The sequence below is a fragment of the Pavona decussata genome, unplaced genomic scaffold (genome assembly GCF_977016875.1).
Source record: "Pavona decussata unplaced genomic scaffold, jaPavDecu1.1 SCAFFOLD_214, whole genome shotgun sequence".
In the NCBI taxonomy this organism is placed as follows: domain Eukaryota; kingdom Metazoa; phylum Cnidaria; class Anthozoa; order Scleractinia; family Agariciidae; genus Pavona; species Pavona decussata.
Window position 1 is genome coordinate 3762249 of NW_028145619.1, and position 13221 is coordinate 3775469.

At 39.5% G+C, this 13221-nt stretch overlaps 1 protein-coding gene across 4 annotated transcripts; it reads right to left on the reverse strand.

The window, feature by feature from the left end:
• Positions 1–2233: 2233 nt before the first annotated feature.
• On the reverse strand, positions 2234–12811 carry LOC146460360 (titin-like). 4 transcript variants are annotated; one of them, XM_085088571.1, is made up of 4 exons: positions 11335–12811; positions 4773–5069; positions 3276–3620; positions 2234–2720 (listed from the first exon to the last, which is right to left on the reverse strand). In XM_085088571.1, exons 2-4 carry the CDS (start codon positions 5038–5040, stop codon positions 2689–2691), a joined length of 645 nt encoding a protein of 214 aa, XP_084944697.1. In that variant the 5' UTR covers positions 5041–5069; positions 11335–12811; the 3' UTR covers positions 2234–2688. The 4 variants fall into 4 exon arrangements, with proteins under 4 accessions (XP_084944697.1, XP_084944696.1, XP_084944695.1 ...); XM_085088570.1 differs by having other exon boundaries at positions 4773–5072; XM_085088569.1 differs by lacking the exon at positions 11335–12811 and adding an exon at positions 10513–11262.
• Between the last annotated feature and the right edge of the window lie 410 nt (positions 12812–13221).

The window sequence follows — 13221 nt, forward strand, 5'->3', positions numbered from 1 at the left end:
ACATTTTCGCTCCTTTTATGGTCTTTTTTATTGTTGAAGGGAAAGAGCCTTTATTGTTCGTAAACAGGTTGTGATTACCATAGTGTTACAATGCCGCCTTTGCGGTAGTGTCAGTTATTGGTGAACAAAAAACACAAAAAGTCAGACCCTCAGTTTTTCAACCAGCAGAAGTGTGAAATACACAATTGTTGAAGAAAATTTGGTCGTGAGGAACCAGCCTTGATGAGTGGGATGGAATCAAATTTTAAGCTAGACTCTCACACACGATTTTTTTGAACTCACCACGCAATCTTTACCTTCTTTTCAGTGCCAAAGTCATTACCAAACAAATCCAAATTATTATTGTTTAAAGAAAAAAGCTATTTAAAGGGGCAGTGCCATCTATTTTGACACCACTAGTGCACACTCAGAAACTAGTATTAACTTGGAATTAATGTGATAGAATATTTAAAACTTTTAAACTCGAAAAAAGTGACCTATCTTGCGTATTTTAGGTAAGTCGCTAAAACTGATTATAGTTCATTCCTCCTCTGTGAAATATCCCTTCCTGGTGCTCTTAGAGCAATTTCATGTTAGTGAAAGGTCCTTTGTCAAATATTTGAGCAGTTTGACCAAAAGACAGCAAAATCGCCCTGACAGTGCCACTTTAAGGTCAAACAGCACAACAGGAAAAGACTGTCCTGTGGCTTTTGTTTGTCACACTTGAGGTTTACATCCATCAAATTAAAAACAAAACCATAAACTGATACATACAATATAATGCAGAAGATCAGACAGGAGTAATCTTTGCGGTGGTAGTAAAAGAAAGACAACAACGAAAAAGTCAGTGATCCGTGAATATGCAATGAAAATTAGGGAACTGGCCATAATAAGTTTGTTCGAAGGGGACCCACCTCGGACTGGGGTAGGAGGGTTATCAAAGACACCACGTATCTAATGAACATTACCAGCCAACTGATTGCAATTAATGTTTTAGTTGACACAGAAATATTCAGCTAGCAAGGGTCGGCATTGCTAGGTGAACAAGAAAAATGAATTTATAAAACTGTTCTATTGAGGCCTTAAACTGCTGTTTAAAAGTAAAACAGTAAAATCCAAGCTTTCGCCAATCAACGGCATCATCAGGGATGAGAAAATATTCCGCGCGCTATAATATATATGCAAAGAGAGTGTAGGGTGAAGGGTCAAATGTGTAAAAAATGTGACGTATGTGTGAAAGCTATAGAAATAAACTGTGAGTGGAATCAAGGTTCTAATGATGGATTGTCTAAAACGAGGGACCTATAAAAGCGTATGCGATTAGTCTCTAAAATATTAAAATAGAAGGTCTGCGAATTCAGTGCATTCATTAATTTTTTTTCACTTATTTTTATTTTTTTTAACAGAAAAATGAGGTTTAAATCTCATTGTCATTTTTCACTGCTAGATAGAGGGGCGACTTAGATGCAATAAAGGCATCATCTTTTGAGGTTGAGGAAGGGGCGTTGAGGCAGAGACCACCATCTATTCTGTGGTTTGGTGGGTCCTGTTCGAGTATAGTAGTTCTGATCACTTTCCTTAATTGGGTAATCCCTTGAATATGTATTTTCCAGGTAATTGTGTATATACTCAACCAGAAGCACATATTCGTATGTACTTCGGATTCAACTTCCTTTCTTTTCGTCTTCCATTTTGCCTTTCACATGATCAGTTTTGCTAATGTTAATCCATCAAATATTTTTTCTTGCCTGCAATTGGTCAAAACGCGTCACGTGACTTAGCAGGGCTATGATACCAACAATCGTTTTAAAACATTCTAGGCGATATGGCGCTGCTTTGAACGAAAATATTTGAAGGATAACAAACACAAAAACCTTCGTTTGGCTTGAAAATATTTACGCAAATTACCATGTTATGCAGCCGTTCTTGCATTGTCACGCAATTCCCCTCTCCAAAGAATTATAAAAAAGATCGAAGGATAGCTTTGTTAAGCTTTATTTGAGCATGCAGCACATACTAATCATGAGAATCAAGGAAATGATCGCCAAGATATTGTTTAAACAAATTATTGCAGCTACAGTAGAACCCCACCAACTCTAACTCACAACGTGTTGGTGTTGTATTTCCAGTATTCTGCTTAGAATTAATAGTTTTATTATTATTCTTTTACAATCCCGAGTCACTTTGGTGCAATTGTTCTCTTTGTTTCTGTTGTTGTTGTTGTTTTCTGTTTGGGGGGGGGGGGGGGGAGGGAGGGGGGAAGGAGTATAAGGACCTTATGATTAGATCGTCTACTTTGGGAATTTCGCCATAATTTGAAGCTGAGATCTAGTTAAGCAAGTTTTGATACATTTCCACCACGTTATCGATAGAAATTACAAATTAGTTAATAAAAGGCAATGGTTATGAAGCCTCATAAACGTCTTTGTTATACATTTTTGTAAGCATTTTTGGCCTTGACCGTACACAGACCACCATAGAATTTGAAATGTGTTGAAGCAACTGACCAATAGCAAACGAATTTTGTTCGAGTTTGTGGGGTTCTATCAGCTGTGTTACCATAGCAACTGTTTGGAGAACAGTAAAGCAGATCTGCTTTATTTTGTGTCCCCAAAATAGTTAGGGATTTTCCCAGGCTATAAGGCACTGATAAGGCAATAGAGTTTCTATTCTATTCTATTGTAGAGGCTTAAAGGATTTTTTTTTCTTTCAAACATGTAGGACATTGATCGTAGAGTTATCTGCAGAGAAAAAGAAAAGAAAATGTTATCTTCAATTTATGGCCTGTTCGTACGTTCTCAGCAACCAGGGTTGGCTCGGTTAGGGGGACGAATTTTGTCTTCTGATCATATGGGAAATTTCATCTTAGGTCCTGAGGTTAAAAGCCGCGTTTGGTCCTTTTTGTCTTCTCTTCCTTTCAACGTTTGTGGAAATCAACCGGCAACTGTGAAGCCACCACCGGCCCGAACATAGATATATCGTGCCTACAAAGTATTCTCATCGCCATTAATTCGCCGCTTCTTGGTACTGAATTTGTTTGTCAGCGCCGAAATCGACGCGTTTATAAGCCATTTTTTATTCGTCACAACGATCCGGAAAGCTGTTTCTTAACAATAGTCTATTGTAATTATAACAATAGGCTTTTGTTCAGAAATAATACTTAGGATACTTTTCACTTCGGAGGGCTTCATTCATTCTGGCCCCTGGTGACTTTTGGAGGCTACCTCCAAAATTTTCGATTAAAATCCCACCTTGAAAACAAAAAATAAATAAAGTGCAATGCTAAATTACTGTACCTGGTTGCACCACAGCGACCAGCTTGATGGCTGCTTTTTCAATTCTTTTCATGAAGTTGCAATACAACTGACAGAAGTACTCTCCACTATCTTCATCCGTCACGTTAGAAATCTTGAGAATAAACTCAGCCTGCAGGAGCCGCCTCTGACACTCGTTGGTTTTGTGTTCCTCAGTTATTGTATACTTTGTGCTGTTTTGCAGAATCCTGTTTCTGTAGTGCCAGGTTAACGTGACTGGACCAATGAAACAGGTTTTCCAGCTCAGTGCTGAGCACCTCAAACTTGTGTTAGAGTATTTTTCGGCGGACACCATCTTTCTTCCCGCTGTTATGTGACCCCGTCCACCTGTGTCCAAAATACAACGAACGTGAAAAAGGCGATTGGTTGGTTGGTAGGTAAGTTGGTAGGTTGATTGTTTGGTTGGTTGGTTGGTAGGTTGGTTGGTTGGTTGGTTGATTGGTTGGTTGGTTGATTGGTTGGTAGGTTGGTTGGTTGATTGGTAGGTTGGTTGGTAGGAAGGTTGGTTGATTAGTGGGTAGGTAGGTAGGTAGGTAGGTAGGTAGGTAGGTAGGTTGGTTAGTTGGTTGGTAGGTAGGTTGGTTGGTTAGTTGGTAGGTTCGTTGGTTGGTTAGTTGATTGGTTGATTGGAAGGTAGGTAGGTTGGTTGGTAGGTTGGTTGGTTGGTTGGTTGGTTGTTTGCTTGGTTAGTAGGTGGGTTTTTGTTGGTTGGATGTTTGGTTGGTTGATTGGTTGATTGATAGGTTGGTTGCTTAGTTGATTACAGGCAGGAAGGTAGGTAAGTTGGTTGGTTGTTTGGTTGGTTGTTTGGTTGATTGGTAGGTTGATTGTTAGGTTGGTTAGTTGATTGCAGGTAGGTAGGTAGGTTGGTTTGTTGGTTGCGGCTGGTTGGTTGGTTGGTTGGTTCAGCGGTTGTTGGGTTGATTGGAAGGTTGGTTGGTTAGTTGATTGCAGGCAGGTAGACAGTTAGGTAGGTATTTAGGTAGGTAGGTTGGTTGGTTGATTAGTTGGTTGATTGGTAGCTCGGTTAGTTGGTTGGTTTGCTGGTTAGATCAGTTGATTGTTTGTTTAATACATTATATAAAAATCAATAGGTTTATTCGCTTAGACGGAAATTTATCTTGGAGCTTACACGTTGATAATGTTTCTGAAACCTTAAAACCATTCTATGCGCCTCAAACACATCAGTGCGACCTCATCTTGATTATTGTAGTGTCTTTTCAGAGAATAGCAACGAAACCCTAATTAAACTACTATCTCCTGAGGAGGGAGTGGTCAGCGAGTGCCATCGGACTGCGGGCTCAGAATCAGGCACATTTAACGTCAACTCAAAATTTTGACTTCTTCATCCTCGTTCCAGACTTCGACGTGTTTATCGCGCGAACCGAGCTTTGTGTGTTGTGAGCGAATCCGCTCAACCGGTGAGGCTGTGAGTTCTTGAGTTACAAAAGGAAAATAGATTATACATGCAATACTTACAGAGGACGAAGATATCTATTGTTTGACCGTTTGGACATCTGGTCGTATGGCTGGTGTCTGCTTTGCAAGTGTAATTGGCTTCATGATCCATGCGTACGGTGGGAAAATGAAGCGTACTTCGAAGACTGCCAGCTAATTGATCATATGATTGATAAAGGCCTCCGGTTCCATTAGTGATGAGTTTATTGTTTTTGTGCCAGTAGACTACACGAACAGGAGCCGAAAAATGGCAGTCAAGTTTCCTGCTTTCACCCTTTACGAAAACCATAGGTCCCCAACCACACAATGGCGAGGCATCTGCTAAAGAAAACGAGGGAAATGTTTAATTTTGTCATACCAAAAAATTCAGAGAGGAAGTGGGGATAGTTTGGAGGGCGATGTTCGATGGAAAGGGGTGGAAAATGATGCGGTTGCTCTGTCTCTGTGTACGTGTCTGTCTGTCTGTCTCGACTGTCTGTAAGTCGGTCTATCTCTCCCTCTCTTTCACTGACCCTGTGTGAAAAAACACTTTTTAACGATAATTCGTATTTGTCAGTGAGTCTCAGCTTTTGCTTTTCTCCGAAGCAATTTAACATACCTGTTGTGGTTTATTGAAAATGAATTCTTTAACACAAACTATTTTTTGTTTTAGAAACTTACGTATTTCTATTCGACTACAATTCTGAAAGCTCAAGTGGCGTCCGATCACAACAAAAGTAAAATGCTTGGATATCTTTGCAAAAACGTGCTGGTAATGGCGTCTACTAAGAAGCAGGGGGACGGGGTAAAATCTGTTAACAGTGGGAGTCTCTTTTTTGAGTTTTTACATCAAGACCTAACACGCCAATCTATTCCCTGTTCATTATTATCAGAGTTTTGAAACTAAATATTTTTCAGCCACGTGGCTGTTTTTCTTGGCAGTTCTCCAAATCCTTTCATGACCCCGTTGTAGAGCAAAGTACGTTATTTTTGATATTTTATCAAAAAACGTCATTTAGGTTTTCACAGCCGTAACTTTAGAGTACCTGAAGCAGTTAATCGACATGTTACAACAGCTGAAACGCTTCTGCAAATCCGTTTAGAAATCATACCCAATTTTAAACTGTACTGACGACATATCCAGTCATCCAGCCAAACCAAAGCAGTTCAAAACCCAAACGCTTTGGGACGACACATATACATATGTGTGTTATATGGTATAGTAATCTTCTACCAGAATTATTCATTGAGAACTTGAGACCCCCTCCGTTGCCAACAGTTCGAGATCACCGTGAGGTACATTTTTTATACTAATAAAAAACCACAAGTCGAGAAAAGTCACTTTCTAAAAATAATACGAGAAAGGTAACTAATACTGCTATATCGATAATGAGTCCCTTTGCCAAATTTCTGACAAAAATTTTAGCCCCTCTAGTTAGAGTACTTTGTATAAAGATAAATTGTATCCCTATTTTAGAAATAAAGAATGGAGAATGCACGTTATATTTCAACCTCAGCTAGGAATAATTGGACATTTCAGACAGTGCCTGAGCTGGAAAATTTTCAGCCTTCCTACCATGAAGCACTATCCGTTGATGCCGGGTGTTTACCAAGACCTTGAGTCATCTATCGGTGATGAATTCCACCATTTAATGAATTCCAAACATCCAGCGTTTACGTAGGCTAAAAAATGTCTTCTTTAAACATATTTTCGGAGCAAAACCCCAGCTTTATACAGTCAACTCCCTTTACTGTGGATACCCTCGGGACCACGAGCTAGTGTAGCGGGAATTTTCTTCAGTCATACGTTAGACTTTCTCAAAGACCGTTTTCGCAGGATTCGGTAGTCGCTCGCCTCGCAACTTCGCCTCTCGTTGGTCACTCTTTCCGACGCATGAAACGACTTGTGACAAGTCTAGTCAAACGTCTGTAGTGTATTCTTGCTGGGGATTAAGCTGCTGTCCATGTTATCGGAGTGCCCGTAATAGCAAGTGTTCGCAAGGTGAGGGTTGACTGTATATATATTTTTGTCACAAGGCACTGTTTATGTACACTTTAGCTATGTGCACCCCTATGTGAGCTGAAAAAACAAAGTACTTGAATCCGTCGGGCCGGCACGCGGTGAGCAGAGCAGAAAAAGATATTTGCCCGAGGGCAAGCTTAATCAACTTGTCCGACCAGCTAGACTTAACGCGAGTTTCGTAAGCTTCAGTTGTGAACTACAAAATAGTCTATTTGTCTGTTTCCTTCGTGAAAGATGAACATTGGTTGTCAAAGTTTAATTGGAGCGAGTACTGATAGCTCCAAAGATGGTTAGCTTAATAGGACTTCAAGATTCCTACTTTAAAGAAGTAATCCAAGCAAAAACAAACATCATACTATATACCTGATGAAATGCAAATTATTAGGAAGAGACCAGCAATCATGAGGCAGCATATTCTCTTACTTCTTGAAGAGTCCATTATCGTACTTTGTTCAAAAATAAGCCGTCTGGCAGACGTCCGTCCACACGACTTAGTAGAGAGGATGGAGTTGTGGGCGTCAAACTTAAGACTTACAGAGTGACACTAAAAATAGCGGGTGATACTGCCTCTTGAATGCGGCCGCCCCTAGACCGCTAATACGACCAAACTTTCATGGCATGCTGATGATAGTCTTAAGTGGTTTCCGTAAAATAATCGTTGATTGTTCACTTTTAATGTGATAATTAGGGTGCTCAGATGTAAGTGGACAAACTTTCAAAACTGTGAATTGTCTCGGCTGGTGCATAAATAAATATCGCCAAGGTGTGTTTTATAACCGGATGAACATTTAAAGAAATCCAACTTATTTTCTATTTTGTTTTGGTAAGGGGTGAATATCTTATTGCTCTCTTGCTTCTAAATTAATTCATAGCTGTTGGTTCAGTGTACAAGAGGGTCTTTATGGGGGTGGCGGATTTACGCCATTTCTTGGCCGAACTTATTTGCTTCTGACCCCACAAGCTGTATTTACGCCACTTCTTAGCTATCAGCTAATATTTCGACCGTTTCTCAGCTATCAGTTTATGACGACGGATCTTAGCTAACTGTTACTTTTCACATGTTTTTTCGGTTGCAACCGGCTGTAGATTTTTTATAAGAGCTTTGAATGAACCCCAATCTTTTCGAACACTGCTTATAATCTTCTGGGCCCAGTTATTCGAAGCCCGATTAAGCTAATCCTGGATTGACGTGAACTTTGATTAGCGTTTAATTGCTAATCAATGAGGATTCTTGCAAAAGATTTTTGTCCTTCAGTATAGACATACACTTTTCATTACCTTTAGGTTGACATTAGCCTTTAAACCCATTTTAAGCCAGCGAGATGAAAACCTCGATTAACTTTTAATCGTGGATTAGCGTTAATCGGCTTTCGAACAACTTAGCGGGAGCTCTGAGCCATCGTATACTGATTCAGGCAAAGTTAGGTCATCTAAGCAAAAAGTTTTCGTAACGTTCCTCAGCTGACAGTTAAAAGTTTAGCCATCCCTTAACGTTTGCCAGCTGACAGATAAAAGTTTGGCCAATTCCCGGCTATCAGTAAATCCTCTTACTGGCTTGCTTGGTCTGTGAGGCAGAGTCCGTGGGCGTTTTGCTCATTTGGGCGGGGTAGCTACATAGTTGAGTGAAATCACTCGAGAACATTTGGTATTGTCTAGACATAAATAAACGTGAGCGCACTGTAGTTTTGGCACGCCCTACACTTTTATGCTGGCTCAATCTTTCTCCACCGTTGGCTGGTGGAAACTGTGCCAGGAGCCATATCATCGGTGACAAAAGATCGACGGAAATGGAAAAAAAAACTGTTAGGGTTCATGAGGGGTTATGAAAATTTTTACTGTACAAAGCAAAAATGCTCTGTAATCTTCAACGAGAGACATATGCGAAGATAACAGCGCCTTACGCTTTAGAATAAAACTCCTCTTGACATGTGCAAATAGAAGCCAGTATTAAATTGTTTTCGCTGAACAAAAGGTGCACAGGACGTCACAGCGTGCGTAGGATGTTCACTTTATAGGCTCTTGTCAGAGTATTCTAGAAATGCCTGATGTTATCGACTGTTCCGACAGCGAAGGCGGCCCTCTTCCATCTTGAAGTTTTGGAATAATTTCTTCTGTAGCACCGAAGCGACTCTACTCTGGAAACTTGAGAACATATTCTGCAATATCATTGGATATCCATCCAGTTCAATATATTGCATCATTATGACGCCGACCGGGCGTATTTTGATCCCAAACGAACTGATTAGTAACCATGTATCGTCTGTATTTTGACAATATTTCCCAAGATTTTCACGAGGCATAAGTGACTGCCTTTTTATTTTTAATTCGATATTTATTTATTTATTTTCTGATCAACGCCCCTTATACTATTAAGTGTATTATGATTGTTTTTTTTTTTCAATTAGACAGCTTTAAAAGTTATCTTTTCTTAATTTGGTTTAGTTACTTGCTCTGTTTAAAGTGGCATTAAAAGCTAATGAGGATCATAGGGGGCCCATACAAACCGTGTGACCGTTTGTATTTTGAATTTATAGAGGAAATGTATGGGAATGTCGAAAATCCTCGTATTATCGTACTGGATTGCGGTAAATGTTCTCGTTTAACATCAAAATAAACGTATTTTAAACTTAAATGTTGTGTGTTGTCGTTCTTTTTGTTGAAGACGGCGATTTTAGCGATTTGAAGGGTTCAGCGCTACCTTTACACTCGAGTGAACGTCTAACGCCGAACCCTTCAAATGGCTAAAATCGCCGTCTTCAACCTCAAGAACGACAGCACACAACATTTAAGTTTAAAATACGTTTATTTTGATGTTAAACGAGAACATTTACCGCAATCTAGCACGATAATACGAGGATTTTCGACATTCCCATACATTTCCTCTATAAATTCAAAATACCTGAACGGTCACACAGTTTGTATATGGTAAAAATTTTGACTGAAAGTCTGAAAACGGAAAATGACATATTTTGTTCTGAAATTGGATCAGGATTTGGAGCACCGAATGGACAAAAAAAACAAACAAACAAACAAACAAACAACAACAACAACAACAACAACAAAAAATGGATGAGGATGAAGTTGCATAAAAACTGACACACTTTAGTTGAAAGTATGCCCGTGCCTCTTGCCCGTCGGGCAAGTAAACAGCAGACTGAAGTTAATTGCACAAGTGTAGGATTTAATTGACTGATCTCCCGGGCGAAATTTCTGTAAATTACAATTATAATTTACATTGACAATTTATATACCGCCAAAATCAAAAGTTCTAAGGTAAGAAAAATTCAATACAAAAACAAGAGCGCTAATAAAAATATGCACAAAAAATTGTTCAAACATGTGAAGATTAACTAGATGCTGACTAAATGCTCGTTTAAAAAGAAACGTTTTTAACTTATAAAGATCGATCAAAAATGAAACGCCACAGAAATGCACCAAAGACATTGTTCAAGCATGTGAAAACTAATTAGATATTAACTAAATGTTCGTTTAAAACCTATCAAGATCGATCAGGAATAAAACGCGCACAATCCAAGATTTTGTTACTAATCGTGAAATCAGTAGATCCCAGTGTGCAAAATGGGTTTTGTATAATTTCCTCGCAAGAATCAAGAACTGTACTCAGGAAACAGTTAATTTCGCGCGTTATTTGAAAGACGAAACGGAATTTAGTCAAGGTTTCAGAAGTTATAAGGCAGAAGATGGGGAGGGTTGAGAATGCGAACATAAGAAAGCCAAAGAACAAAATATCACAATTACCTGATAAGCAGCAAATAAGTAGAGAAAGACCAACAATCGTACAACATACATCTCTGATTCTCGAGAAGCCCATTATCGCGTCTTCTACTAAAAAAACCGGGTACTGTAATCAGACGGTCGTGACTATATGGCTGGGTAAAGAGAATGAAGCTGTTGGCGTCAATCTTCCGATTTTATACTTATCACCGTGCAGCTGAGAACCCCGCTTTTAAGAGCGACCGCCCGGTTTTTTTCCACCCATGCAAATGATTCGCATTTTTCTCATTTAAAATCCCCGTTAATCCAACAACTGTTGAAATGTGACTAATGACCTCCTTATGGAGCCCCAAAGAATGAAGTTGTTGGTGTCAATCTTTCGATTTTATACTTATCACCGTGCAGCTGAGAACCCCGCTTTTAAGAGCGACCGCCCGGTTTTTTCCACCCATGCAAATGATTCGCATTTTTCTCATTTAAAATCCCCGTTAATCCAACAACTGTTGAAATGTGACTAATGACCTCCTTATGGAGCCCCAAAGAATGAAGCAGTGTTGGCGTCGATCTTTCGATTTAATTCTCAGCTCATCGTGGAGCTGAGAACCCCTCTTTTAAGAGCAACTACCTCGTTTTTACCACGCATGCAAATGATTAGCATTTTTTTGCTCTAACTATCCCCATAATCCAACCACCGTTCAGATACGACTCATGGCCTACCCTTTGGAGTTCCAAAGTATCATTCCGTTAATCCGGCCAACCTAACAGATCGAAAGACAATTGCGCAAGGTGGCTTACTTAACAGAACATCCAAACTGGCAAAGAAAAACTCAGTTATCTTTTAATAACCTGCATTTGGTGACTGGTTTCAAGTCATTTCGCCCTCTAATTTATGCTGTCTCCCTATGAGTCCTATGCTGTCAGTTTCTCTCTGTGATTCTTTCCTCTTTGTAGGTAATCAGTAATCTGACACTTCCCCTCACTGTGCCCGCGTTAAAGGAGCCCTGTCAAGGCAATTTCTCTGTGTTTGGTCAAAACAACTCAAATATCTGACAAGATACCTTTTCTCTAACATCAAATTGCTCTTAGAGCATCGAGAATATGACACCAAGGGATTTCTCCTGAGAGGAACAAAATAGCATCAGGTTTTTGGCGATCGATTTCTCCAGAATACACAGGAGAAACTGGAAAAAATTGGTCAAATTTTTCCGAGTTGCAATCCATTTCAATCCTGGCCATTCTCAGCCAAAGATAATAAATACTAGTTTGCGTGCACTAGTAGGGTAATTGTTAACAAACTGAACCATTATTCTAACGTTTTCATCGATACATATACAATTTTTGCTTATTCAGAGTGACACTAAAAATAGCGGGTGACACTGCCTCTTGAATGCGGCCGCCCCGGGACCGCTAATACGACCAACCTTTCATGGCGTGCTGATGATAGTCTTAAGTGGTTTCCGTTTATGCTCTGGCAGTGATCGTAAAGTGTAAATTGGCTGTTAATTTAACAAAGATCGTTGTGTAACCCTTGGTATAACTGTCTGTGCTTCGGGATGTTAGCCGGTGACGCATTCACCATATTTCCCATTTCCTTGAATTGTCTCGCCGTGATATAAATAGAGATTTGGAAATACACATCGTGTGAATAAAATCATTCTTGGTTTCGAGACTCAGGGTTCCTGCACCTTGGCGTAAAGAAGCTTTTTTGCAAGGTCTCCAGTGATTAAAAAAAAAAAAATCCTCAGATGTGCATTATGTGGATAGTTTGCGGCTGCAGTCGCTTCAGCAATACTTCCACAATTCTGTATGCGTTCTTTGTCTGCCACAGATGATAAGCTGATAGGTACACTGGTGTTCCTTTTTTGGTTGCTTTAAAACGTTGCAAACATGTCCTTTTTCCCGTCGGCTGATTTTGAGTACCAAAAAAAAAAAAAAATGAATAATAAAATGAAATAAATAAACAATTTTGAAAAATACATGTAATCACCGCGGAAGTCGTAACAGTTTACAAATCAACTTCCCGTGCTTGGCATAGCGTTTTCCTAAACGTTCAATACTTACTGTATAGTTATCTTTAATTCATTGCTCTTTCAAAAACTTATAATTTTTTTTATTACGAAAGTTTATTTTATTGAAACGCTGAGAAAAATATCAAAATTTGAAGAACGTTCCAGAAATGGCCGCAAGCCTTAAATGACCTGAAATCTCTCATCACATCCTACGCGTTTTCTGCGAAAATGTTTAAACACAATAAAGGAAAAAAAAGAAAAACAACTTATATTCAGGGCTACAACTATTTCTCTTCGGACATCATTTGTTCCAACAAGTGAAACAGTTGTCCTCCGTAAAGGAAAACTGTTAGCTTCTCAGTCCAAATTGACAAATAAACGATATTCATGGCTACGTCGTTCAAGTTAAGGAAGAGAATGAGTAATTCCCCGTCACGTGCTTGTAAACGTTCCCCACGAAAACCTTGAATTGTTTACCTGGTGTCGTTTTGCAGGGAATGGCAAAGAACTAAAGAAAAATGTTTAACGCACGTGTACCGTAGTTGCTTCTGCTTCTAATGACTCTTGTTGTTTTTCGTTGCCGTCGCCCTCATTGCTGCTCAAGTTCCCTGGGAAGTCGAGCACAGGGCGTTCGTGGGCCAGACCGGAAGCCAAGCGGAATTTGGCGAATCACTTATCACAAAGGAAAGCTACCAGCTAATTAGTGGGAACATTTCACTTCCGA